We start from the raw sequence: 23,532 nt of genomic DNA on the forward strand, positions 1-23,532 counted from the left end.
GATGGGAGCACCTTCCATCAACGGACAGGCTGCTTCCTCTGGACTATTACCAGGCCATGTGCCAGGAGGTGGGGGAGAAGGGCTGCGGGACAGGGAGCTCGCCCGGGCCGCGTGAACCGGGACGGGGCAGGCCCTCCCTTCCCCTTTACCTCCTTGCTTGGTGCAGGCTCCCAGCAGGTTGACGACGTTCAGGTGGTGGCCGATGTGGGTCAAGATCTTGAGCTCGGTCATCAGAGCCTTGTACTCACTGGCCGTGGCCCCCTCTGTGAGGATCAAGGGGAGCATCAAGGCAACGGGACAATGGGGCTCTTTCCTCTGGGGCGGCCCTCCCGCCCTCTGTTCGGCAGTGCTCAGCCCTTACTGCACTGGCTTCCCCACAGTCTGCAGAAGGGCCAGCCTCCAGCCTGTATTCATTCCTCCCACCCTCTTGAGCCAGAAGGGTCTTGGTTACAGTGAGGCGCAGGGTGGTGGTGGGGTTAGTCACGGGACGTTTCTCCTTGGTGGACCTCGTCCTGTTCAGTAACGTGCTGACTCGGAGCTGGGCACCTGGGGAGAGCGCCTTCCAAAGGCTTCCTTGCGTCAGAACCAGGCCCAGCGAGAACTTTCCAGGCGGGGGATGATCCCACACCTCACCTCTTTTTCTCACTTCCCCCGCTTTGAGAAGTTACAAAGGGGCCTGCAAGGGCAGAATGGCCCCTTCTGTAAACATCTTTGCCATGTGTTATTTTCTCTCTATAACCTTTTCCTCTCCGGAGTCTGCAGGGTTATCTCAAGTCATGAGGCTCCATGAGCATCTGAATTCAGCTTCATTCTCAGAGATAAACAGTGTCAATCTAAGAATTAGCAGAGTCTAAGGCCTAAATTAAGTTTCTTGCCTGTTTGTTCTTATTGGTTAACTTCTAAGGCATTTAAAAATTTTTAATTATGTTTACAAGTAAAAAAAAAAGTCATATAACCTTGCTGTAAACATATTTCAACAATATGATGTTTATAGAGTGAAAAGTGAAAGCCACCCCAATTCACCTTTTTAGCAGTAACCACTGTTCATCATTTGGCGTTTCAGAGCTTTTTCTATGCATTTATAACTATATGTACCCAATCAAAGGTCTTTTCCGTTTACATAAATGGGATCATATACAAAAATATAAAAGCAAATTTGATATATATAATTTGCTTTCCCCCCTTTTAAATGTCATAGACTTTCCCCATTCTTTTAAATTGATTAATGGCATTCCTGACATTTAGACTGTCTACAATTTTGTTTTGTTTTTGTTTTTGCCATTACAAATATGCTGGAATAAACAGCCTGTGATCTTTGTACCCGTGTGCAAGTATTTCTGCAGGACAGTCCTGGAAACGGGTCGTGCATTTCACATCGCATCTGTGCATGTGAAGGATGTGCATTTCACATTGTGGTAGATACCAACGTGGTATTTCATAAGCACAAATCATTTTTTAATAATAACCAGATAAACTCTAGAAGCCTCCCAGTGGGATTGGGATTGGCTCACAGTAGATGCTCAACAAATATTTGTTAGACAAATAAACAGCATGATTACTCTTCTCATTTCAGACATGGGCTTAAGGCCCAAAAAGGTTAAAGGTTTTGCTCAAGGGCACTTTGAAAGAGCTTCTGACTCATGGCCTTTGTTTGACATTCTGCCTTTCCAGTTTCTCCTAGAAACAGATGGCCAACCAGTTTAAACAAGAAAGCTTGAATGAAAATAGTTTTTTAGGAATGTTACATAGTGGGTGATTTGGCAGTCTTTTTCAATCAAGGCTGATGGCTTAAAAAAAAAAAAAGATAAGCATTTATACAGATACTACACACCCTATTTCTGTATTGCATAGAACACATTCTCTGGCCCGTTAAAAAAATAAAATTGCCAGTCAGAATGTCCCCCTCAAATTCATCCCTCCACGCGTTGATGCCCCTTTAGCCACAGTAGACAAGCATGGGCAGCCAACTTGCCTCTCCTAGAGATGGTGTGTGATAGTAAGCAGGGAGACAAAACTAGCTGAGGAAACAGATGCTTCCACATTTAGTTTCAACTTATCTCAAGGCTGGATATACTAGCTTGCCTCCAGAACCCAGGCCAGGAGCATTTTCAGGATTTTGGAGCAATGGATCATTTCTAGGAGGCTGTGCCTCTGCAGCCCTTCTGTAGCACTGAGGTGTGTGTGTGTGGCGGGGGGGAGAGCCTGGCACCCAAACCCTTAGTTTTGCACTGCTGAGCTGTGTGGCCTTGCAGAGGCTGTTTAACCTTTCTGGGCCATGTTTCTTCATCTGCAAGTTGAGATAATAATATCTACCTCACAAAGGCTGTAGAGAGAAAAATAAGAAAAGTGGCAACTTCATGCGGTTCAAGCTACTAAAGTAAAGTACCTAGTCTGGTGCTTTCTCACATGGAAGACACGTTGATGCCTCTTCTCTTTAGAATCTGGGTGGGAGTGGGGTATGGGGGGGTGCTGGACTACAGGTATTCTCACAGAGATGCCCACCATCATCTGGGTAGTTCACCTTGAACAAGGCCTGCTTTGTGGATGCAAAGCTCTTTCCCTGGCTACTTTCAGAGTAGAACTGTCAGGTTCGTTGCAGAGTTTTATCAGAGCCTTCACTCAACAGCCTTTTGAAGTGGAAAAATATTATTACATGGGACTTTTTACAATGACGGTGTCACTACTGGATGAAAACGAAGGCTTTGAAGTCTCCCTCAGCCCATGGGCCTTTCTGCTGGAACCTCTGCCAGCTACCTGCTTAGCTGGGCGCATAGCCTTCTACGCCTCAAAATCCCCTGGCAATATCTTAGAGACTTTGGAAAGCTGAAAATTGCCCTTTGGGTTTTCAGTCCTGTTTCTTTTTGGTTTGGGAAGCTTAAAACGCATTGAAGTAACATGACAATTTCATCACAGTGAAGTATTTTCTATGCTTTAAAGGACCTATGAGTCTTGGAGATGTTTGGCTGACGTGACTTTCAGTGACTTTTCATTTTCACTCTGTCTCGGGGCGGGTCGTAAGTCACCGTGTGCTTCGTCTCTACCTCCCAGTGCCTCACAGGGTGATAGTATCTTCAACATAGGAAGATAGTTTGTTGTTTCCGGTTTTCTTTTGTTTTTATTTCTAAAGAGGAAATGTTTAATGGGTGGGACCTGACGCTATAAAATAGCTTGAAGTTCTGATCAACTCAACTGTTCTAGCTTCATATTCTTACTTTACAGTGAGGTTCAGCCCCAGCTAAGCCTTTGAGATTTATGACGTACAGCTAAGTTGCCATCATAACGCCATAATGGATCATGCCCAAACTTTGTACGTGTGGTTCCTGTGGGCTTGAGTCCCTGGTACTCTAGAAAAATCTGAGATGTGATAGGAGAAAGATCTCTGAGGAGACGGAAATCATTTTCCCGTGGATAACGCTGAACTGTTTCCTTTCCAAGGTTTATTCTGAGCTCCTGCTGGTCTCATCTAAAGCTCCGGAGGTCAAGGGGCTTCCAGCAGAAGCAAGTTTTGTGGCCAGAGCAGAAATGGCTTCTGTCTGTTCCTAGGCCACACCCAACTTGGGCCAGCATTTAGGGAACGTAATGGGTGAGCTGAAAGCCAAACTTACACCATCCATACCTTTCAGCATCTTTACAGCCACCGTCCGGCACGTAGGTGATTTCTTAATGCCAAATGCAGATGCTTGGACCACTTTTCCAAAAGCCCCTCTTCCAAGTGATTTGCCTACAATGAAAAGAAGACGTTGGTTTGTTTGCCAAGCCAGCAGGGTGAGTTTAAGTCTTTTTTCAGGAAGAAAGGGCCTTTTCCCTGTGTGTGTATGTGTGGCATGTAGCTCTGAATGGAATCTCCAATGAACTGACCCCAAAAGGGTCAGGACACATTTCTGGGGTATCTTCCTTTCAACTCTTTATCGTGCTACTGTGTTGCCCTCATCCTTCGCAGCTAGGCTAGGCCCCTAGAAGGCATCTGGTGCAGGTGGATGGCCAGTTTCCTCTTTTACAAAGTCCTTCTTGTGGGGAGAGGCTCCCACATCCTGAGTGGTCTTTTCCATTGTTTACTAACGTTACTACCACAAAAATTTCCCTATGTTTCACCTAAGCCCCTCTTCTTGCCACTTAAGCTCACTTCTTCTGATCTGTTTTCAGCAAAGGGAGGAAATGGAGAAGGGGGGTTACAGCTGTTGGTTATAATGATGCTTCAGAGCTACCAAAAAATAATTAAGTCGTTTCTCAGACCTCCTCGCCAGGCAAGCTATTCCCAGTATTTCCAACGTGTCTTTACATGATGATTATAAATCTTCATGGTTCCAAACATAGGCCTAGTAATTTGTTTCAGCCACAGAGAGCTGGTTGCCAGATGCAGTGACAAAGTGAGGTCTCATTCACGGTACCCGGTACGTTACGTCGTAATGACTGTTAAACACTTTTTTTTTTTTTTTCTCACCCTTGAATGAGACAAACTTCACTCAAAGGGGCAGTGACCATGTCTGAATCTTCCCAGAACTTGGCCTGGTGCCTGATGCACCTGGGTCCCCTGGGTATTAGTGCAGAATGAAGAGTCGCATCTGGGAATTTGTGAGATGCTGACAGCAAGTCTCATGCAGTCCTGGGTAGCCAGAGGGGCCCCCGTGAGTTGCACACCTGAACGGTGCACAGAGATGAGGAGGGACCACCCCTGCCCCTGGAACACCTCCGCCACCTTTTCTATCAGGGCTTCCTCCTGCTCCACCAGGGAACAGGTTGCTGAGTACAACCTAGAGAAGCTGTGCACTCAAGCATGATACGGCAGAAAAAAGAGTGAGCCTGAGAAGTCGCCTTTTTTTGGGTTCTTCTGGCGGCAGGTGCGGGGGGCGGGGGTGTTGGAAAGCCGACAGAATGCCTCTGGTCAAAAGTAGGTCCTGGTAGGGGGAGTGTTACTTCCACACACAGCCTCCAGTTCCAACCAAGTCCTCGTGCTGAGACTGTTCTGATAATGCGCCTTCAGTGAGCTAACGTTCCCTCCTTCTTTCTTTCCTATCTTCTTCACACGCCAGTCCCTTCCCCCAAAGGACACAGTTTGTTGTTTGTGTCTTAAGATTCCTAGAAAATTGGTAATGAAGCTTTCCTGCTTCCTCATCCTATTAGAAGCTTTGTACTTTTATGTGCAACTCCCGCCCACCACCCACCCGAGGTCACGTCCAGTGAGGAGGTGGAAAGAGCTCCGTCCCCAGTGACATCAGCGGCGTCTTCCCGCCTGGGTCTCACGGGGACACGCTCTGCGTTAGGAGGAGACACTGGTGAAACGACACGCTTCCCCTGGTCAAATGTGCACCTGTCGTGGCTGATCAGGTCATCCTCCCAGAGCATGCTCCACGGACAGGGATAGAGTCTCTGCTCCCTTCTTCAGATAAAAGCATCCAAGAAATAGCAAAGTCAGGAGTTCTCGTTTCAATAAAAGAGCCTCCGGTGAACCCCGAAATCACATCTGGAAAGAACACTGGCAGGTACCTTCTCCAGATTGTAAACATAGGCGCACTTTGGTTAGAGGCTTATCCCTTGCTTTTGTAGGGTAGAAGAACACCTTTTCTTCTGCACTGCCTTCTGCCATCTAATATGAAGTGTCCTGAGTCTGAGACAGATGAAGAGCAGCTCTGTGTTGGGACAGCTCTCCACAGGGGTCCACAGACCCCTGCTCACTTGGGGCAGGCGACATCCTTTTCCTTCCCACAGCTTCAGCCCCCACGCATTCCCTTCTTAGCCATCACACCAAACACTTTATTTTGACAAGTGTTTGGGGAGTTTGCTTTGCCCAGTGAGAAGGCGCTCGTACTCCCTAGACTTCGCTGTCTTTTCATTTATTCTCCTGGAAGCTGAGTGCCCCTCGAGCACGGCCCGAAGCTATCACGGGCTCTTTGATCTTCTGGCGCAGTTGCCATCCTTTGGCGGATCTGCAGTTCCAGGGTCAGGGGAGCCCCGTCACACCGGACTCGGTCTTGCCTGATCCTTCTTTTCCCTTAAAATCCTCCTTGGTGTCACCTAAATGCCACTAACTTGGAAAAGTGCTAGGTCATTGTCATACCATGAGAGGATATTGGAATCTCCTCCGAGAGTGACTGGCCAGGGTGCCTGGGACACTGTGGGGCGAGTGCAGGGCAGCCCGGGCCGAGACCCTCTTGGGCATCCAGGGCTCATCTTACACTAGGCAGCACCGTCCACTTGCCACATTCCACATGCCATGTGTGCTTTCCCATGTTAGGTAATCCTGACTTGACTTTCCAATGGGAAGATGCGCTGTCAGGCATTATCCCAACTTCTGTGATAAACGCATAGAAGTGGAATTCTCGCCCAGGTTGAGTGAGGCATCTCTAACAAAACAGGGTTGTTTTTCATTCTGGGTTTCAGGAATTTCAGTGGTAGCAACAACTTTGACCCAAACTCTCACTCTGTCTATCAGGTGCTGTCAGTTCTGACTTCTGTCACCAGGGCTGCGAGTCGTAACCCAGGGTACACTCAGCTGAAATCAGAAGCCGTTTGGTCTGTGTATTTCTCTACATTTCTAACCCCCTGTAACTGCCCATCAAACCAGCTTTTCCTCTTCATCCATCCAGACATAATTTTGGTTACTTTCAGTTGCCAGACGTTACTTCAGATTACTTTCTGTCATGTGTGTGTTTGTTTTTTTTTGCGGTACGCGGGCCTCTCACTGCTGTGGCCTCTCCCGTTGCGGAGCACAGGCTCCGGACGTGCAGGCTCAGCGGCCATGGCTCACGGGCCCAGCCGCTCCGCGGCATGTGGGATCTTCCCGGACCGGGGCACGAACCCGCGTCCCCTGCATCGGCAGGCGGACTCTCAACCACTGCGCCACCAGGGAAGCCCATGTATTTGTCTTTTAAGCCAAATAAATCTCCTCTGGCCCTTGCAGCCACACTCTGCATTGAAAGGCAGAGTTCGCTGATTTGACCCACTTACCCTCATCCGTCAAAGACACTCACACGTACATTAGCCGAATCATAGCATCTGGCAGCTCCGGGAAGGAAAAGAACCAAAAGATCTTCAAGGAGACTCTTCTGAAATGGGATTCTCTAAACTCACAGAGCCCCAGGGGAATTCTGGTAGAAGGGTTAGCATTCTCCCTTGATGTGTCGTCAAGGATCACAATGGTACTAGGCCAAGGAATGAAGAAATGGGACAGAAAGCTCGTGTTTCCTATACAGAAAGACGCATGTCTGCTTGTGACTAATAACTCTGGAAAGCAGTGTGGCCTGAGAATGGCTTACGGTTGTGGGAAAACTATCCCATGTTCCCTGCCAAGGTCACTGGCGGGGTGGGCTGGGCTAGCTGCCATATAATTGAGACTTGCAGAAGGAACTCCTCTAGTGTGCCACCTGCCCTGAACTACTCTAAATTTAGTTGATTTTTTTTCCCGCCCCGTCAGCAGCCATTGCTGGCTTTCGACTGTCTCTCCGGCCTTTTACTGATGCCTAATCTTCTTCCCCAAGCCAAACAGCAGGCGCTCCTGAGGCCAAGTCTTCTTTCTCATGGAGGGAGAACTGTAAGTGGAATCATTTCAAGGCCCAGGAGAACAGTAAGAAAGGCCATTTCTCCCTCTCTGTCCCCTCACACCCCTACCCCAATATAGTCTGCGCGTGGGGGGGGGGGGCCGTGCGAGTGAACTGGAGCAACCGGCTCCGCTGGCTCCACGATCTCTTTTCTTAGTTCTGAATAGTAATGATTTCTCGCACAGACAGGAGAGAGCGGAAAACTTTCAGAAGCCACTATCCAGACATCTGGGCAAGAGTATCTGAGGCTCCTGTCGTTTTGTAGCACCGTGGGCTGGAGGTTAGGTTGCACTGTGCTGTCTGAGCTGGAGGAGGTTGGGGGTAAGCTGGAGAGAAAGCACGTTGGCCCGGTGTTTAGAGCGTCCCTGTTACCTAGGAAGCAGCAATCCTCCCTCTTCATAAATGACACGTAAGTGACCCCCAAGGGCTTTTTTCTCTGTGTGGACATTTCAAACACCCGGGGAAATTCAAAGCCTGTAATTTATAGGTTCGTGCAGAGGGGGTTTTGATCCTCAGCCTTGCAGAGCACCAACCCTTTCACCATATATTTGCTTTTACTGCATCTCCTCATCCTGAATTGTGTTCTACGTCACCAATTTCTCCACAAATACGTCATTAGTTAAGAGTGTCTGTACTTGTAAGACTCTGCTGGAACTAAGCTCTCTCCTTCTCCTCCACTTATCGGCTTTTACAGCTGTGTCCTTGTCCCTTCGAGGGGACAGACTCGAACACCTTTGCATCCCCAGCACCTAGACGAGCATCTGCTGCTCGGTGCTTAATAATTGTTGAAAGAATTAACAGGTGCTGCCTTGTCCCCTTGACCTTCTGTCTTAGGATTCTAGAGACTTCTTTATCTCTAAAGAAGTAGAGGGTAGGGTAGAATCCCGAGTCCAGTCGACTTCTGCGTCCCTCAAAGCGCAGTGCTTTGCAAGTAGTAGGTGCTCGGTTATGGATTTAGGAATCTGCGGAACAAATACTTTACCCAGTTTAAGTCTCTCCCGGGCAAACTCCCACTTGCTGGCATCGTAAGGGAGCCGTTCGCACTGCTCATCCAGGGGAACTTCATCTGGGTCCACGATAATCGATAGGTAGTCAGTTTTCATCTCGGAAGAAGACTGAGAAATAGATCTCAACGTCACCAAGAAGGAAACAACTTTAAAAACCCGGATATTCAAGAGACCACACTTGGCAACATCGCGTGCTGTTCTGGTTCGTAGGGTTGAAACCACGTGGTGGGGAACAGGAAGGACCCTCTGCATACACACAGACACATCCCACGTGAGCGTGCAATTTTCATCCAGCAACCCCTTACTATTCCCACAATGCATTTCTGCGGCACCCGCTCCACCGTCCTGTCTCAGACCAGATGCGCTCAGATCCCGCTGTGATCCCATTGCTTGTTCTTAAACAAGCAATAGTCCTCTGAAAAAAATGCAAGGCATTTTAATAAAATCATTCCAAACTGTGACTAAAAATAACTTTCCATGACCATTCTCCACATGCAGGAGTACACACGACAGATGAGTCAACAGCGGGCTCCACGACTGGGCTTTTCTACATTTGCAAGAAAGGCCAGAGGTGGCAAAGTAAACCCAGGATCCCTGGGATGGTTGAGAGGCACATTGCACGTGAAGTGTTTAAATATACTCAGAAGGCCTGGCCCCTTAGCTGCTGCAGCAACCTGAGAAGACTATAGTGAGATTAGTACAAGATTTTCCTGGAGGAGTTTAAGAAAAAGGGTTCTGAGCTCAGCACTTCACGAACACTGAAAAGTCAGCACTTCTGAAATAAAGGAATCCACCAACAAGCAGGCTACGCAAGTTTCCTGGTGACCAAAATTTTGTGAGTCCCTGTTCAGATGTATTGGATTCATCCGAACTGTTCCGTTTGAATTAGAGTTATTTATATTAAAATTCATGTAAAATGCAAACTTATCCAATATATTGCAAGTTCATATTTACCATACATTACTGTGACTCAGACGCAGGAAAAAGATAAAAATAAAAAAAAGGAAAAATGTACAAAAAGGAAAAAAAAAGATTTATCCTCAATAAGAAATAGAAGTTGATTATTTCAAAGGCCAAGGGGTGAGACTTACAGTCACATTCCAAGTTCTTTTGGCCACTGGTCAAATAAATAAGGTGGCCTCTACCTTCTAGTGCTCGTTTTATCTTGGTAATGCAAATTAAGCCCAGAAAACACCCTTTATTTCAGATCATACGTAACTGGTTTTACATTTAGTGTCTTAGGTTCACATTAATGGGTGAGGCCGCGTTAATATTAATTCATTGTAGAATTGACGGCATTTCTGTGGGCAGGACAGACGGGAAGTATGTTTGCCTGTATAGGCTGGGTTTTGATAACTCTTGCCTAGAAGTTATGTACACTTCATTTAAATGAGTTTCAGGCCCTTCCTTTCAGTGCACTTCCCTAAACAGGATCAGAGTTCAGTAGAGAAGATGAACCTCTCCATCCACCCGATTTCACACCAGCCCACATTCTTCGGCCCTGACTCACCCCGTTCTGGGCTGTCACAGCTCACCTCATCCATCACTTGCAATCTGTCTCTTTCTCACAAAAATTATCACTAAACTGTGTGACAGATAGCTCAAGGCAGGAAGATTTGCCTGCCACGAAGAGTGGAAAATGGAGAAAGATAGGGGGCACGTTCGTCACGAACTGCGATTGCCAGCGGTGTTAGACGGGAGGGCCCCAGCCTGTCAGACGCTCGTGCGAGGCTGTGCGGCTGGAGAGGAATGTAAGTTCCTACGCCAGGGTGCTGGGTGTTCATTAGTGCTCACTGCTGGAAGAGGTTTCATGACTCAAGCTTTCAGTGTCTGCTGTAACCACGGCCCTGAGAAACGGTCTCCAGTCTTCCAAGAGCACAGGAAGAGCTAGAGCCCAGCCAGGGACAGCCTGGGTCCTGCAGGAGGTGAGGGAAGGTGGGCAGGGGTGATGGAGGCAAGGCAGCAGGCCATGAAGGCGGTCTTCCCACACGGCACCTGTGGAATCTGCGCTTCATCTCAATAAGGCGGATGAGAGGAAACGCCCAACAAGCCTTCAGGAAGGGCTCTGAGACGAGTATGAAAGTAGAATCTTGGTTGACAAACATTTATTCCTTCAATTGACATGAACACCGAGCAGCCACTAGGTGCTTGGCGTGGAAATCGCACCGCCAGGCGCTTCAGAGTCCAGGCTCTGAATGTGACGGCCTGGATTGGAATCGGACCAGCATCTAACCTTGGGGAAGGTGCTTAACCTTTTTAAGGCTAGTTTTCTTGTCTGTAAAAGAGTGATGATAATGGTACTTATCTCATAGGGTTGCTGTGAATATCAAATGAAATAGTCCACCTAAAGCAGGTACGGCCTGGAGTATAGGAAGCATGAATAAACGTTAGCTTTAGTTGTAACACTGGCCTATGCAGGGTGAGGATAAAAAGAGAAAATACAGGGCTTCCCTGGTGGGGCAGTGGTTAAGAATCCGCCTGCCAAGGCAGGGGACACGGGTTCGAGCCCTGGTCCGGGAGGATCCCATGTGCCGCGGAGCAACTAAGCCCACGCATCACAACTACTGAGCCCGTGTGCCACAACTACTGAAGCCCGTGCACCTGGAGCCTGTGCTCCGCAACAAGAGAAGCCACCGCAATGAGAAGCACGCACATTGCAACGAAGACCCAACGCAGCCAAAAATAAATTTATAAAAAAAAAAGAGAAAATCCAGCCCTTATCAGCGAGGATTTACTCTGAGGTTGGAGGAATCGTCTGGAAATAATTCCTTACACCTTGCTCCCCCTCACCTCCTACAACCAATTACTTCTCGAATTCTATAGGCATCCGATTACTGATACGATACTTTCTTGCTCTCATCCTTTTTTTTTTTTTTTTTTTTGGCGGTACGTGGGCCTCTCACTGTTGTGGCCTCTCCCGTTGCGGAGCACAGGCTCCGGACGCGCAGGCTCAGCGGCCATGGCTCACGGGCCCAGCCGCTCCGCGGCATGTGGGATCTTCCCGGACCCGGGCACGAACCCGTGTCCCCTGCATCGGCAGGCAGACTCTCAACCACTGAGCCACCAGGGAAGCCCTCTCATCCTTTTATTGACATTAAAATTTCCTAAATTTTTAGAAATACAAAGGACCTCTTCAGTTTAGTCCCAGTTTGCCTTTCCAGTTTTATTTCCACTAGGCTCCTCTATGCAAGGTAACCAGACTCCTTCCCTAACCTGGGGAGTGGGCAGGAGTTCAGGTGGGATGTGTCTTTCTGCTGCTTTTCTTCCAGCCACAGCCTTCAAAGTCTGTCTCTAAGCTGGGCTTTCTCTGAAGTTTTTCTCCCCCTCTCGTCCTTTGAACTCTGTAGTCTTTGTACCTCCCTTACAGATTTGGCAAGTTTTGCTTTTGTTAGGTCTGTTTCCCTATATGATGTACCTCCCCTTTCAAAACCCCATTGTTTAACTTTCCTTTCCTTCGAAAGCAGTGGCCTTCATTGTCACGTCTCAAAGCCAATCACTCCATACAACAAAAGCCTGATGTTACTTACTCACCGTGGAGGAGGGCTGCCATCCCACATACCGACACTGTAAAGTACACCTTCCTGGTTCTGAATAGCAAGTCTAAGGTCAAACAAGCTGGGTCAAAACTCAGCTCTGATTCTAACTCGCTTAGTGACTTTGGGCAAGTTACTTTACCTTTCTAAGCCTCAGTTTCCCTCTCTATTAAATGGGAATAATAATATATTTACATCTTTGTGTTTTTTAAAGGATTAACTGAGATACAACATAACGAACGTCCCACAAGGTGCCACAAAGACCTGGCACATTAATAAGGGCTAATAGGGACTTCCCTGGTGGTCCAGTGGTTGGGACTCCGCACTTCCACTGAGGGGGGCATGGGTTCAATCCCTGGTCGGGGAACTAGGATCCCACATGCCCTATGGTGCAGCCAAAAAAAAAAAAAAGCTTTCTAATAAGGGCTAAGACATCTCTAGAAATTGAGGAAGCCTCCTTGTTACCTTCCAAGTCCTGTTGATTTTATCTCCCAAATATCTCTTGACTCTAATCATTTAGACTAAGCGACCATCATTTCTTTTTTTTTTTTTTTAGTTAAATTATTTATTTATTTTTGGCTGCGTTGGGTCTTTGTTCCTGCGGGCGGGCTTTCTCTAGTTGTGGCGAGTTGCGGCTACTCTTTGTTGAGGTGTGTGTGCTTCTCACAATGGTGGCTTCTCTTGTTGCGGAGCACGGGCTCTAGGCACGCGGGCTTCTGTAGTTGTGGCACGTGGGCTCAGCAGTTGTGGCATGTGGGCTTCAGTAGTTGTGGCTCACGGGCTTAGTTACTCCGTGGCACGTGGGATCTTCCCGGACCAGGGCTAGAACCCATGTCCCCTGCCTTGGCAGGTGGATTCTTAACCACTGCGCCACCAGGGAAGTCCCTCTCTCTCTCTCTTTTTTTTTTTGTTTAATATTTATTTATTTGGTTGCACTGGGTCCTTAGTTGCAGCTCGCGGGCTCCTTAGTTGCAGCAGTAGGTATCTAATTCCCTGACCAGGTTTCGAACCTGGACCCCCTGCGTCGGAAGTGTGGAAGTCTTAACCACTGTGCCACCAGGGAAGTCCCATGACCATCATTTCTGACTTGGACTACCAAGGTCTTCTGCTAGGTTCTTCTCTATTCACTCTTGCCCACTCTGGTCCTTTCTCCTCATACAGCTGAAATCATCTTTCCAGACACAGATCTCTCACCCTTACAATCACCCACCTTTGCTTAACCTCACCCCTTCAAGGCTTCCTCTCACTTCTAAAACACAGAGGGAGTTTCTTCCCGCAGCTTACAGGGCCCTGTCTGGGCAGCCACCGCAGCCTCTCCTCTCCTTTCCTGCGCCCCCTTGTCTCTCATCCCCACCTCTCCCCCGGGTCAGTCTCTCCTCTTCACTGGGTCCCCTCTGCTTGCTCCAGCCCCAGACGTGCGCTGTCTCTCTGACTGCAGACTTCCCCTCCCTCATGCGTTGTTTAGTCGGCTTGGCAGCATTTGCTCTGCACTGTTGTCAGAGGTCCCCACACAGGGCCTGGCACTCTGCCCCGAGCAGGCATACGGGAGATATTTGGGCCACGAATGAATGAGTAAGGGTTGGCTCTTTCCCCCACTAAACTTCAGAGAAGCAAACTGTGCTACAGGCCTAATGATAGGAATCTGATGTCCTGAATTCCAACCTGTGCCTCACACTCGAAAGAACTTCGTTTTATCATGGGGCTCAAAGAGTGTGGGACGGCAGAGCTGAGACAGAGCTGCGCCTTTATTTTGCTTTTTCCCTTTTGGTTCTTGGCAGAGAGAGAGGTTAAGAACATGAACGCTTCCCAGGTCTCATGTTGAATTTAATTGAAAGACTTTATATCAAAAATGTCCCTTCTGTGTCTGGGAAATAGTCATCTGTTCATTGCTCTAGCTTTTGTTTTGAACACCCCACGTTAGGGTTGAGATACTTTGTTTTTTTTGTTTTTGGCCATGCGGCATGCAGGATCTTAGTTCCCCGACCAGGGATCGAACCCGCGCCCCCTACAGTGAAAGTGCGGAGTCTTAACCGCTGGACCACAGGGAAATCCCAAGAGACGTTTTAATGATGCATTTGCCGTGTTCACCAGGTCAGAGGGAGGAAGAGGGTCTGCCATCTGTTCAGGGCCTGCTCTGGACATCAGGCAGGCATTCTGGTTGGGGGGGGGGGAACCGTGCATGATGTCACTACACCAACGGCGCTGCTAGGCATTTGGGCAGATTATGCAAAAAGAAGCATAGCATTTCATCTGAAATGGTCTTACCCTTTTCAGTTTTCGGATAAAGAGAGTTAACAGGAGCCAGAAGAGGGTGGCAGCCACACAGGTACATGTCAGAGTGATCAGCTCCAGATTAGACTTGTCTGAGGTTCCTGGAGAGATAAAAACACCAAGAGGGCGTTAAACAGCCACTCGCAAACTCCGGGTCTGTGATTTGACAGAAGAAGGTCGGTGACCTGGAATGCTTCATCACAGAGTGCAATCGGCTGACTGGAGCAGGAATCGGCTTCCAGGACACAGCCTCTTACCTTCTCGGTCCGGCAGGGTCCGTGCTATGATCATCATAAACTTACGTGGAAACGAAAAGACTTTCCAGAAATTTTGCTGTCGAGTTTGCAAACAGTCCCAGAAATAGAGGAGAAATTAACAATGGGAAAAAACACTGAAGCAGGAACAAAACCTCATTACAGCGCTAAATCTGGACTATATGAGATCTCCCTAATGGGTTTTAGAGGAAATTCTAAAGAAAAAGAAAAAAAAAAAAAGACATAAGAAGTGTCCCTGGGGACTCACAAAATTCTTCAAAGTGGGTTTTAAAAATAAAAATACAACCCCAGGACTGTCACAATTGCCTGCTCACTCCTTTTGGAGCGGCCAGGCCAGCGCTCCGCAGTCCCGCTGTTCACGTCTGGGGCTTCTCAACAGGCGGCCTGCAGGGCCGAGCTCAGCAGAGGTACCAGCTAGAGCCAGTTCTTCCCAATCACCTTATTTCCCAGAATCACACAGACCCAAAGCCGAGCACTGTTTCTCCATGACCAAAAAGAAAAGACCCCACGTATCCGAGAGAAGCTTCCAGAGAGGACGGTCTCTGGGATTTGTAAAGGAAGGCTCCAGTGGGCCAGAACTGTGGTTCCCTGCTTCTTGATTCCAGGGGACACTTTCCCAGGAACTCTAAAGTGATGTTCCTTTCTTTGAACTTCATTAAAAGGAGACAGAGTCTTAGTATTAAAAGTTAGGCCAAGATCAAGTGAAACGTATTCCTTTTAGAAATGGTGAGGGATTTCCCTGGCAGTCCAGTGGTTAGGACTCCACGCTTCCACTGCACGGGGCGGGGATTCGATCCCTGGTCGGGGAACTAAGATCCCGCGTGCCGCGCCGCCCGGCCAAAAGAAGAGAAAGAACTGGTGATGTGGTTGATGATACCTTGTGCAGAGTCCTCACACATGCCCGATGAATAGGGGCAGGGATATCCCCATTTCATGCATGACAGTTGTATCTGGTGGGCTCTTTGTTTTAACTCAACGAAGACGTGTTGAGTCCTGCCCCAGGCAAGGAGATGGGAAGGTGAATAAGGGAAAGCTACTGTCACTCCGCAGGAGCTCACTCACAGCCTAACCAGGAGGCTTAAGGCAAATACAGAGAAACTAGGTACAAAGAGTTTGGAGATGAGGGACTCTAACGCCTTTTGGGAGAGGTGACGTGTGAAATGGATTCTGACCTACAGGGATGAAGGCAGGGGAGGGCATTATAGGCAGAGGGAAGTAGGTAGGTGTGAAGGCCCAGAATTGGGAAACAATAGGGCACTGACGGAGTATAATGCAGGATGCGGGACGGGACCAGACCACAGAGAACTGAGCATCCCTGTGGTTTCAACTCAGTGCTGTGGGCAGCTGCTGCCAGTGAAGGTTCTCTGCCCTCAACAGTAGCAAATACACAAGCTAAAACCGAGGCCGCTTCCCTCTTCTCCGTTCAGCCACCACATACCTGCACTTCCTGTGGCCATTATCCTCACCACGGCTAGAGGGGAATCTGGCCTTTTCTCTCTTTTCAGCCCGTCCCCAAGTCCTGCTTATTCTGCTTCCATGGCTCATGAAATTGTCACGCCCTGTCCTACCGCGTGATCACCACCTAAGTCCCCCTGAATCACCGCATCAGCTTCCTAACCAGCCTCGAGCCCCCAGTCTCTCCTCCGCTCCAGCCCGTGTCATCTTGCCAAATCATGGATTCCATCCTGGGGCTCCTTAAATTCCACCGTTGCTGCCCACCCTCAGCCCCATCAGGATAGAAAGCCCAAGCCCTTAGGTCCTTTCTGCCCAACCTTGCCTGTTTCTTCAGCCTCATCTCCTGCTGCCCTCCCACGTGCTCTACATCAAAATACTTGTAGTTTCGTAAATAGACCAGCCCTTCTGCACCTCTGTGCTTTGGCCTTCGCCATTTCTCTACCGGGATGTAGGCTTCCCAGGGCTGAGGTCACACCTTATTCATCTTTCTATCCCCACTCACCGAACTGGGTGAATAAGCGGATAAATCATACTTTGCTTTGTCTCCAGAGAGTTTCACGAAGCTTTCAAAGGGTTCCGGGCCAAATTCCCTTTCACGTATATTCATCTGATAAACACACGGAACATCACCTGTGTCCCAGGCTCTGCTCTGAGTGCTGGTGTATGGTGGTAAGTGAAAGGGCACGGAAGGGAGCTCACGGTCTGGTGTTCAGGTATGAACTGACGGGTGTGTTCTACTGCGTGAAGCAGTAGAACGGAGGTCCTCTCGTTCACTGCTGCATCTCTGGTGTGGAGAAGAGCGCCTAGCACGTAGCAGGTAGGCATCCTGAAAGTGCTGGGTGAGTGAGTGCATCAATTTGGATTCATTCGCTGCTGTGGCATCTTGCCGTCACTTTTCCCCTGAATCTCCTGAGACTGAGAAGTTTCAATGACCACCTTTTCTCTCAGTACGTCCTCTTGATGGGAAAACCGTAAGCGCAAGTTTGTGAGTTTGGATTTCCTCCCCCGCAGTAAGAGGTTTAACGTTGCCTTGCTGTATTCACACATGCACGCACGCACGCGCACACTTCTTTGCTTATGCTGCAAATGCGTTTCGTGGAACCGAAAAACTGATTGGGACCTACTCCAGGGCACAGGGGCCTTGGGCTCCTGGAGATGCTGAGAGCATCTTAAGACACGGCTCTGTCTGCATAAAGCCTCCGCAGAGGCCTCCTGCACGGAATGCCCTGGGAGAGACCCCCTCTCGTGGGAACTTTCCCACTGCATTCCCCGGGGCAGGAAGTTGACCCCCCGAAGTAATTCCACGGTCCTTACTCTGGCAGAATTCCCTGCAGTGGGAGCAAATGTGTTTGTGTGCACTTAGGCATTTAAGGAATCATCTCATTAAAAACATCTTCAAGATGAACGTTAATTAGAAGGGAAAGGTCCATTTCATGTTCTATTACGGTTGACTGAGAACTAAACTCATTCTGTAAGATGTAGTATCTAGGCTCTACCTCTATCTTGTCTGATAACGTGATCTCCATCTTTATTTGGAAAGTAACTATTAGGATAGTCTGCTATAGATTAATTTAAATCAGCAGTGTCTCTTCCCATCCAGCTCTTGGATGTGTTTTCAGAGGTCAGACATCTACACGCTGGCCGGACTTACACCCAACTTCACCTGGCTGGTGTCAGCTGATGAACTCGGTGCATGAAATAGCCCAGCTGCAGACGGCCCGCGAAGGAGGCCAGTGGAACGTGGGTGGGATTTGACAATAATAGGAGTTAGCACTGGATCTCAGGGACGTCCCTCCCGTCTGATGTGTGTGAGAGACCAAGACATGGTACAAGGGTATCTTTATGCGGGATAATGACAAGAAGGTGGCTGTTTCGAAAAGGTCAGGTATTTGTACCTCTTATTTCAGGGTGCTGACCTCACTGCCCAGAACATTCCATGTCAGTTACCCTCCCAGGCTTCGTCCCATCCCTGCTGGGATAGGAAGGGCAGGTGCCAGACAGAGGAAGGGCTGATTTCTGAAGATGGTAACCCTTGTCTACAGTCTGTACAGCTGGGCAGTGTCTTGCCGTCCTGCCCTGGGCCTTTCTGCTAGTGATGGCAGCTCTGTCTGCATGGGGCCCGGGCTGTGCAATGCGGCAGCATCACACCAGCCCTGACATGTGGCTCTGAGGGGTACCAGACTGCTTGAGTCAACAGGCAACAGAATCAGGCAGCTCAGCTCGTGCAGTATAACTGGGCGGTGCCTCCCAAGAAGTTGGGGAAACTCCCCATGCAAAAGACCAGGGTCCCTGGCCCCAGGGCCTTCCTTAACTGCAGAAAAGGAAGTCTTTATGTGACCCTACAAGCAGCTATGTCTGAGGCCAAGGACTCTGTGCCCCAGCTTCCTCATCCCTCAGATGTGTGACAAGAGCACCGCACCTTACGGGGAGATGGTTAAAGCCAGTGTGAGCTGTCACTTTGAAGGCCTCCCCCCAACGCCCGCCTTTTCCTTTTTTTCCCTTCTTATTACTTTCTGGACTTCAAGCGCAAGATTGTTTTCTTCATCCAAACACATCTCATATAACACAATTTGTCTTTTCTTTCTAAAACGAATCAGACTTTGACCCAAGTACCGATCATTTTCTACGAACAACTGCGTTACTTTCCCTGAGAAACTGGCCTGACGCTGCAGCCTGGCTTAGGAGTTATTCTCTGGTTCTGGCATTGTTTTAATTTGAGGTAACTGTTTATGTGGGTTTACTGCCCACGAAGCTATTAGGACACAGAGAGGAGGGTGTGTTTCTTGTTCATTTTGTGTCTTGAGCACTGGCCTAGTGAAAGTCTCAATAAATATATATGGATGAAAAGAAAATCAGTGCACCTAGACCTGGCCTCCCCTGTGAGCAAGTCAAGCAGGGCTACCTCCTTTGATTTAAAATCCAGTAACCAGTAATCCAGTTAACCTTATTATGTAAGTCTCTAAGGTTTACTGGACATTAAAATTGGCCTTCATAGTATTTACGAAGCTTTACAGGAATCTACATAGATTCGTGTACAGCCATCAACCTGGAATTCTTCTTAAGGACAGTGATTGTAGGCATACTCTATTCGGATTAAATCTGAAGTACATTTCAAGAGTAATTTTAAGTAAAGATACTTAAAATCGCTATCCTATCAGTTCTGTAATACATTTTTATCACAGGAGGTTAAATCCTTAGGTCAAAGAGGAATTCTGTGGTCCAGAACACCATTTGTGTGACTTACTGGCTAAGTCTAGAAAAACTATAATACAGAAGGTTTTGTTGAAATGGAGTTTGGTTTATCGTATTAACAAATGATAGTGTTAGTGAATACTGAAGAAGTTTTTATCATATGCCAGATAGGGTGTTAAATGTGTTAATCCTTGCAACAACCCTATAAGGTTGGTATGCCATTATTCGCACCCATTTTGCAGATGAGCAAACTGAGGCTCCAGGAGGGAAGTCATTTGTCCAAGGTTGCACGGCTCACGAGCAGGGACGCACCTGGCTTCAGAGTGGGGCCTCTTCCCCACCAGGCTGAGAGGCAGGAGAGCAGAGTGGTTAAACAGGGATCCAGTTCTCTCAGCACTGCCTCTTCCGAGCTTTGTAACCCTGGACAGGGTCCTAACCCTCTCGGGGCCTCGGATTCTCACTTGTAAGTAGGAAAAAAAAACCCTCATTGGATTGAAGGAGACTAATGCATGTTATGTGCTTAAAACAGTGGACCACACGGTCAACAAGCATTAAGATGTTGTAATCGAATTCCATCACCATTTTTTGCATTCTTGATCAAGGCCAACTTTATGTCATTGCTTGGGTTTAATTACAAAGGCATGCACATCCCGCCCCCAGCCCTCCCGTGTGAAATTAGCGAGCTGCCTGCTCAGCGGTGGGTCTCTCTCTGTTCTCTCCTGGGGAAACCCTTCTGAACTGCCAGCCCATGAGAGGAGTGACATCAGTCACCAACATCTTCGTGTCAGTTAGTTTATCACATCCTCCCTAGTGCCAGGAGAGCCAGGGGGAGAGAAGTGGGGGCACGCAGGCTTTAGGAAGAGAGGAGCTAAGGTAGGGGCAGTCAGCGATCAGAGGAGGCTCAGAAAGGAGAGATGCAAACTCAACGCTGGCCAAGCGTGATGAAAAGAGGCTGGATACCCAAGACAAGTCCCTTTTGAGCTTTTCTTACCCTTTACTCTTGGGACTTTGTTAAAGATGTTAAAGAACACAGTGTATCCTTCCTGCCATGCGAGTCCTTTCCTGAAACGTGTTAATGTGCGATTATTGTGAAACAAAATTTACAAATCACACCTGTGGTACCATTCAAAGTATTCAGAGTGCCCTGAGGCAGTCCTGTGCTTTCCAGGATTTCTGCCTCCAGCAGCCTTCCTCAAAAAAATGTTCAAAATGGTAACTATTCTTCAAGTTGTTTTCTCCTGTGTGATTATAAATGCTATTATAATGCTTTGCTATTATTTCAATAGCAAAGCCTAAATCTGTTAGAGGAATATGTGTATATATATATATATATACACACACACACATATAGTGGTTATTACTAATAATGGTAAAGTATAGTTTATTTTAAATCCTTGGATGAAAATGTGCCCCCGTTGCACTGTAACAGTCCCGTGGAGTTCCACGGGCTATGGCGTGCTATGTTAATTTCAGAAATTATTTTGGTTAGCTACAGTTTTGTTGCTGTTGTTTTTAATATTAGAACTTCCCCTCTGAGCACTCCACGTGAGCTCCTGAGCAGTCCAAACCAAACAAGACCTGTGATTATTTAAAGAAGCCACTTTGATTCCCCAGTCCGCTCATCCTTTTCAGATACAAAAATAACACATTGTTTTATCTATGAGTATAAGAATCCTTTTTCAAAGGAAATAAAAAGAGCAGACAGTTTCCTTCCTGGCTAATTTGTGAACCTCTTTAAATATGTTAAACATAGCCACAGACACAACTTATTTCCCTGGTTTCACTTCCTAAACTCAACCTGACAAGATAGGTCAGTGTGGAGGGTCTATACTGCATATATGAGGAAATCAAGTCTAAAGCTTTTTCACTTTTTTCTATAAATTTATTTATTTTTGTCTGTGAAGGGTCTTCGTTGCTGCGCGCTGGCTCTCTCTAGTTGTGGTGCGCGGGCGCTACTCTTCGTTGTGGTGTGCGGGCTTCTCATTGCCGTGCTTGTGGAGCACGGGCTCTAGGCGCGCGGGCTTCGGTAGTTGTGGAGCACGGGCTCTAGAGCGCAGGCTCAGTAGTTGTGGAGCACGGGCTCTAGAGCGCAGGCTCAGTAGTTGTGGCGCACGGGCTTGGTTGCTCTGTGGCATGTGGGATCTTCCCAGACCAGGGCTTGAACCCGTGTCCCCGGCATTGGCAGGCGGATCCTTAACCACTGCGCCACCAGGGAAGCCCAAGTCTAAAGCTTGATTCACCTAATTCACAGCCACCAGAGTGAGAAGAATAAATGATTTAGACTCCAGAAGCAAGAGTCTCATTTCAGTGATGAGATCACTAGGCAGGTACTGCCTTTAACCGTTCTGAACAGCATCCAAGGATGACATTTTTATTCAATGAGCCCAGAGTACTTCTGTTCAAGATACTGCGTCTCATTCACAAGATGCACATACTGTCAACTTTCAGAAATTCCTCCTATTCAAAATTATACCTTTATGTGGAGCTGAAACCTGCCTCTTTGAAATTTTACCACCATCTCCCTTCCTTGGTTCTGGTTATCTTTTCTGGTGAGTCAAAGAATGAGGCCAACATCTCCTCTGTCTGAAAGCTCTTTAAATATTTGAAGAAAACAATCCTGTCCTCCCCAAGTGGACTCATTTTTAGACTAAACATCCTCATTTCCTCGCACTGTTTTATCATTACCGTATTAGGATATGCCTTCGTTTGTTTATGCTTCTCTTAGAAATAGGTACAGATATTTCATGTGTGGCTTGATGATGGCTGATCAGGTAATTTCTCAGCTAACCACAGTTTTTCAGCAGAGAGGCTGGATACAGCCATCACTCTGAGAGCAGAGAAAGAGTTACAAAAGAGAGCAAAGGAGGAGACGGCAGAAAAACTATAAAAAGCAGACACAAGAACTCAAAACAGGGCTGTTGGGGGCAATAATGGGTGAAAAGAAGGAGTCGTATATATAGTGTCTGCAGCTACCTTGCAGATTAGACCGTCTCTCTAAGTGATATTGAAGATTAATGCCCCGTGAGGAAAAAGCGATCATGAATCCAAAGTACCAATTCCTCGGGGTCGGGGAGGGAGGGATTGGGCGTTTGGGATCAGCAGATGCAAACTATTATATAGAGGATGGATAATCAACAAGGTCCTACTGCATAGCACAGGGGACTATATTCAATATCCTGTGAGAAAGCAAAATGGACAAGAATATGAAAAAGAATGTATATGTATAACTGAATCACTTTGCTGTACGGTAGGATTAACACAACATCGTAAATCAACTATACTTCAGTAAGATAAATTTAAAAACAAAAGTACCAATTCCTCAGAAAATTCAATGGACCAGCCAATAGGAAATGGTTAGAATCGTTGAGATTCTGTCATTGCCAAGGGAGATATCAGTGTGGGAGGTCCAGAGCTGCCACTTAACTCACTGTCTTCTTTCCTGCCCCATCCACTTGGCCAATCCAACATCCTGCAAGGCCTCCTTCAGAGGTCAAGTCACTCGCCATATCGTTTCTGGCCTCTAGGAAGTCCTTTAGCCTTTATCAGCGGCACTGTGTAGTCTGTTTTATACAAACTAGGGTTTCTGTGTTACCCACAGGAGGAGCTCAAAATGTTCATTGATCTGGTTCTAACGGTTTCATGTTCCCCTTAATCGCCTTCCAATTAGGTTTTCAAAGCACAGAGAGGTTAGGGATCGTGACTTGCACGTCCATATCCTGCAGCGTCCTGGGCAGATATATAAGTGGTTGACTTAATTTAATTTGGCTTCTCTCGAATGCCCTCAACAATATAGTGATGTGTTTCTCTTTTCAGACATTCACTGGTGGGTTTCTAAAGAGATTAATCCAACGAACATTTCTCGAGTCTCTGCACCAGGAGAGAGAATAATGCGCAATGATGAGCATTGTATTCAAGGTCCAAGTGCCAAGCGCTGTGGGAGCACGGGGTTCAGGGGGCATGGTGGTGAGACACGAGAGATGAGGTGTAGAGAAAGTGACCCAAGAGCGAAAGTGGATTTTAAAAGATGAGTAGGATTACTATATATAAAACAGGTAAACAGCAAGGACCTGCTGTAGAGCACAGGGAACTCTACTCAATATCTTATAATAACCTATAATGGAAAAGAATCTGAAAAAGAATATGTATAATGTATAACTGAATCACTTTGCTGTACACTTAAAACTACCACAATGTAAATTAACTGTACTTCAGGAAAAAAGATAAAAAAGTAAAAGGTGGGAGGAGGATTGTCTGGGGGAGAACA

General features: G+C 47.5%; 1 protein-coding gene across 1 annotated transcript in view; it reads right to left on the reverse strand.

Moving 5' to 3' along the window:
• FLT1 (fms related receptor tyrosine kinase 1) overlaps positions 1 to 23,532 on the reverse strand; it is a 173,053-nt gene that overhangs the window by 25,866 nt on the left and 123,655 nt on the right. Inside the window, exons 16-19 of the mRNA XM_060129362.1 lie at positions 14,341 to 14,447; positions 8,518 to 8,650; positions 3,617 to 3,721; positions 150 to 263 (exon numbers count right to left, since the gene is read on the reverse strand). Coding sequence (XP_059985345.1) covers positions 150 to 263; positions 3,617 to 3,721; positions 8,518 to 8,650; positions 14,341 to 14,447 — 459 coding nt within the window. The remainder of the gene's footprint in view (positions 1 to 149; positions 264 to 3,616; positions 3,722 to 8,517; positions 8,651 to 14,340; positions 14,448 to 23,532) is intronic.

Source organism: Lagenorhynchus albirostris, chromosome 18 (genome assembly GCF_949774975.1).
Source record: "Lagenorhynchus albirostris chromosome 18, mLagAlb1.1, whole genome shotgun sequence".
Taxonomy (NCBI): domain Eukaryota; kingdom Metazoa; phylum Chordata; class Mammalia; order Artiodactyla; family Delphinidae; genus Lagenorhynchus; species Lagenorhynchus albirostris.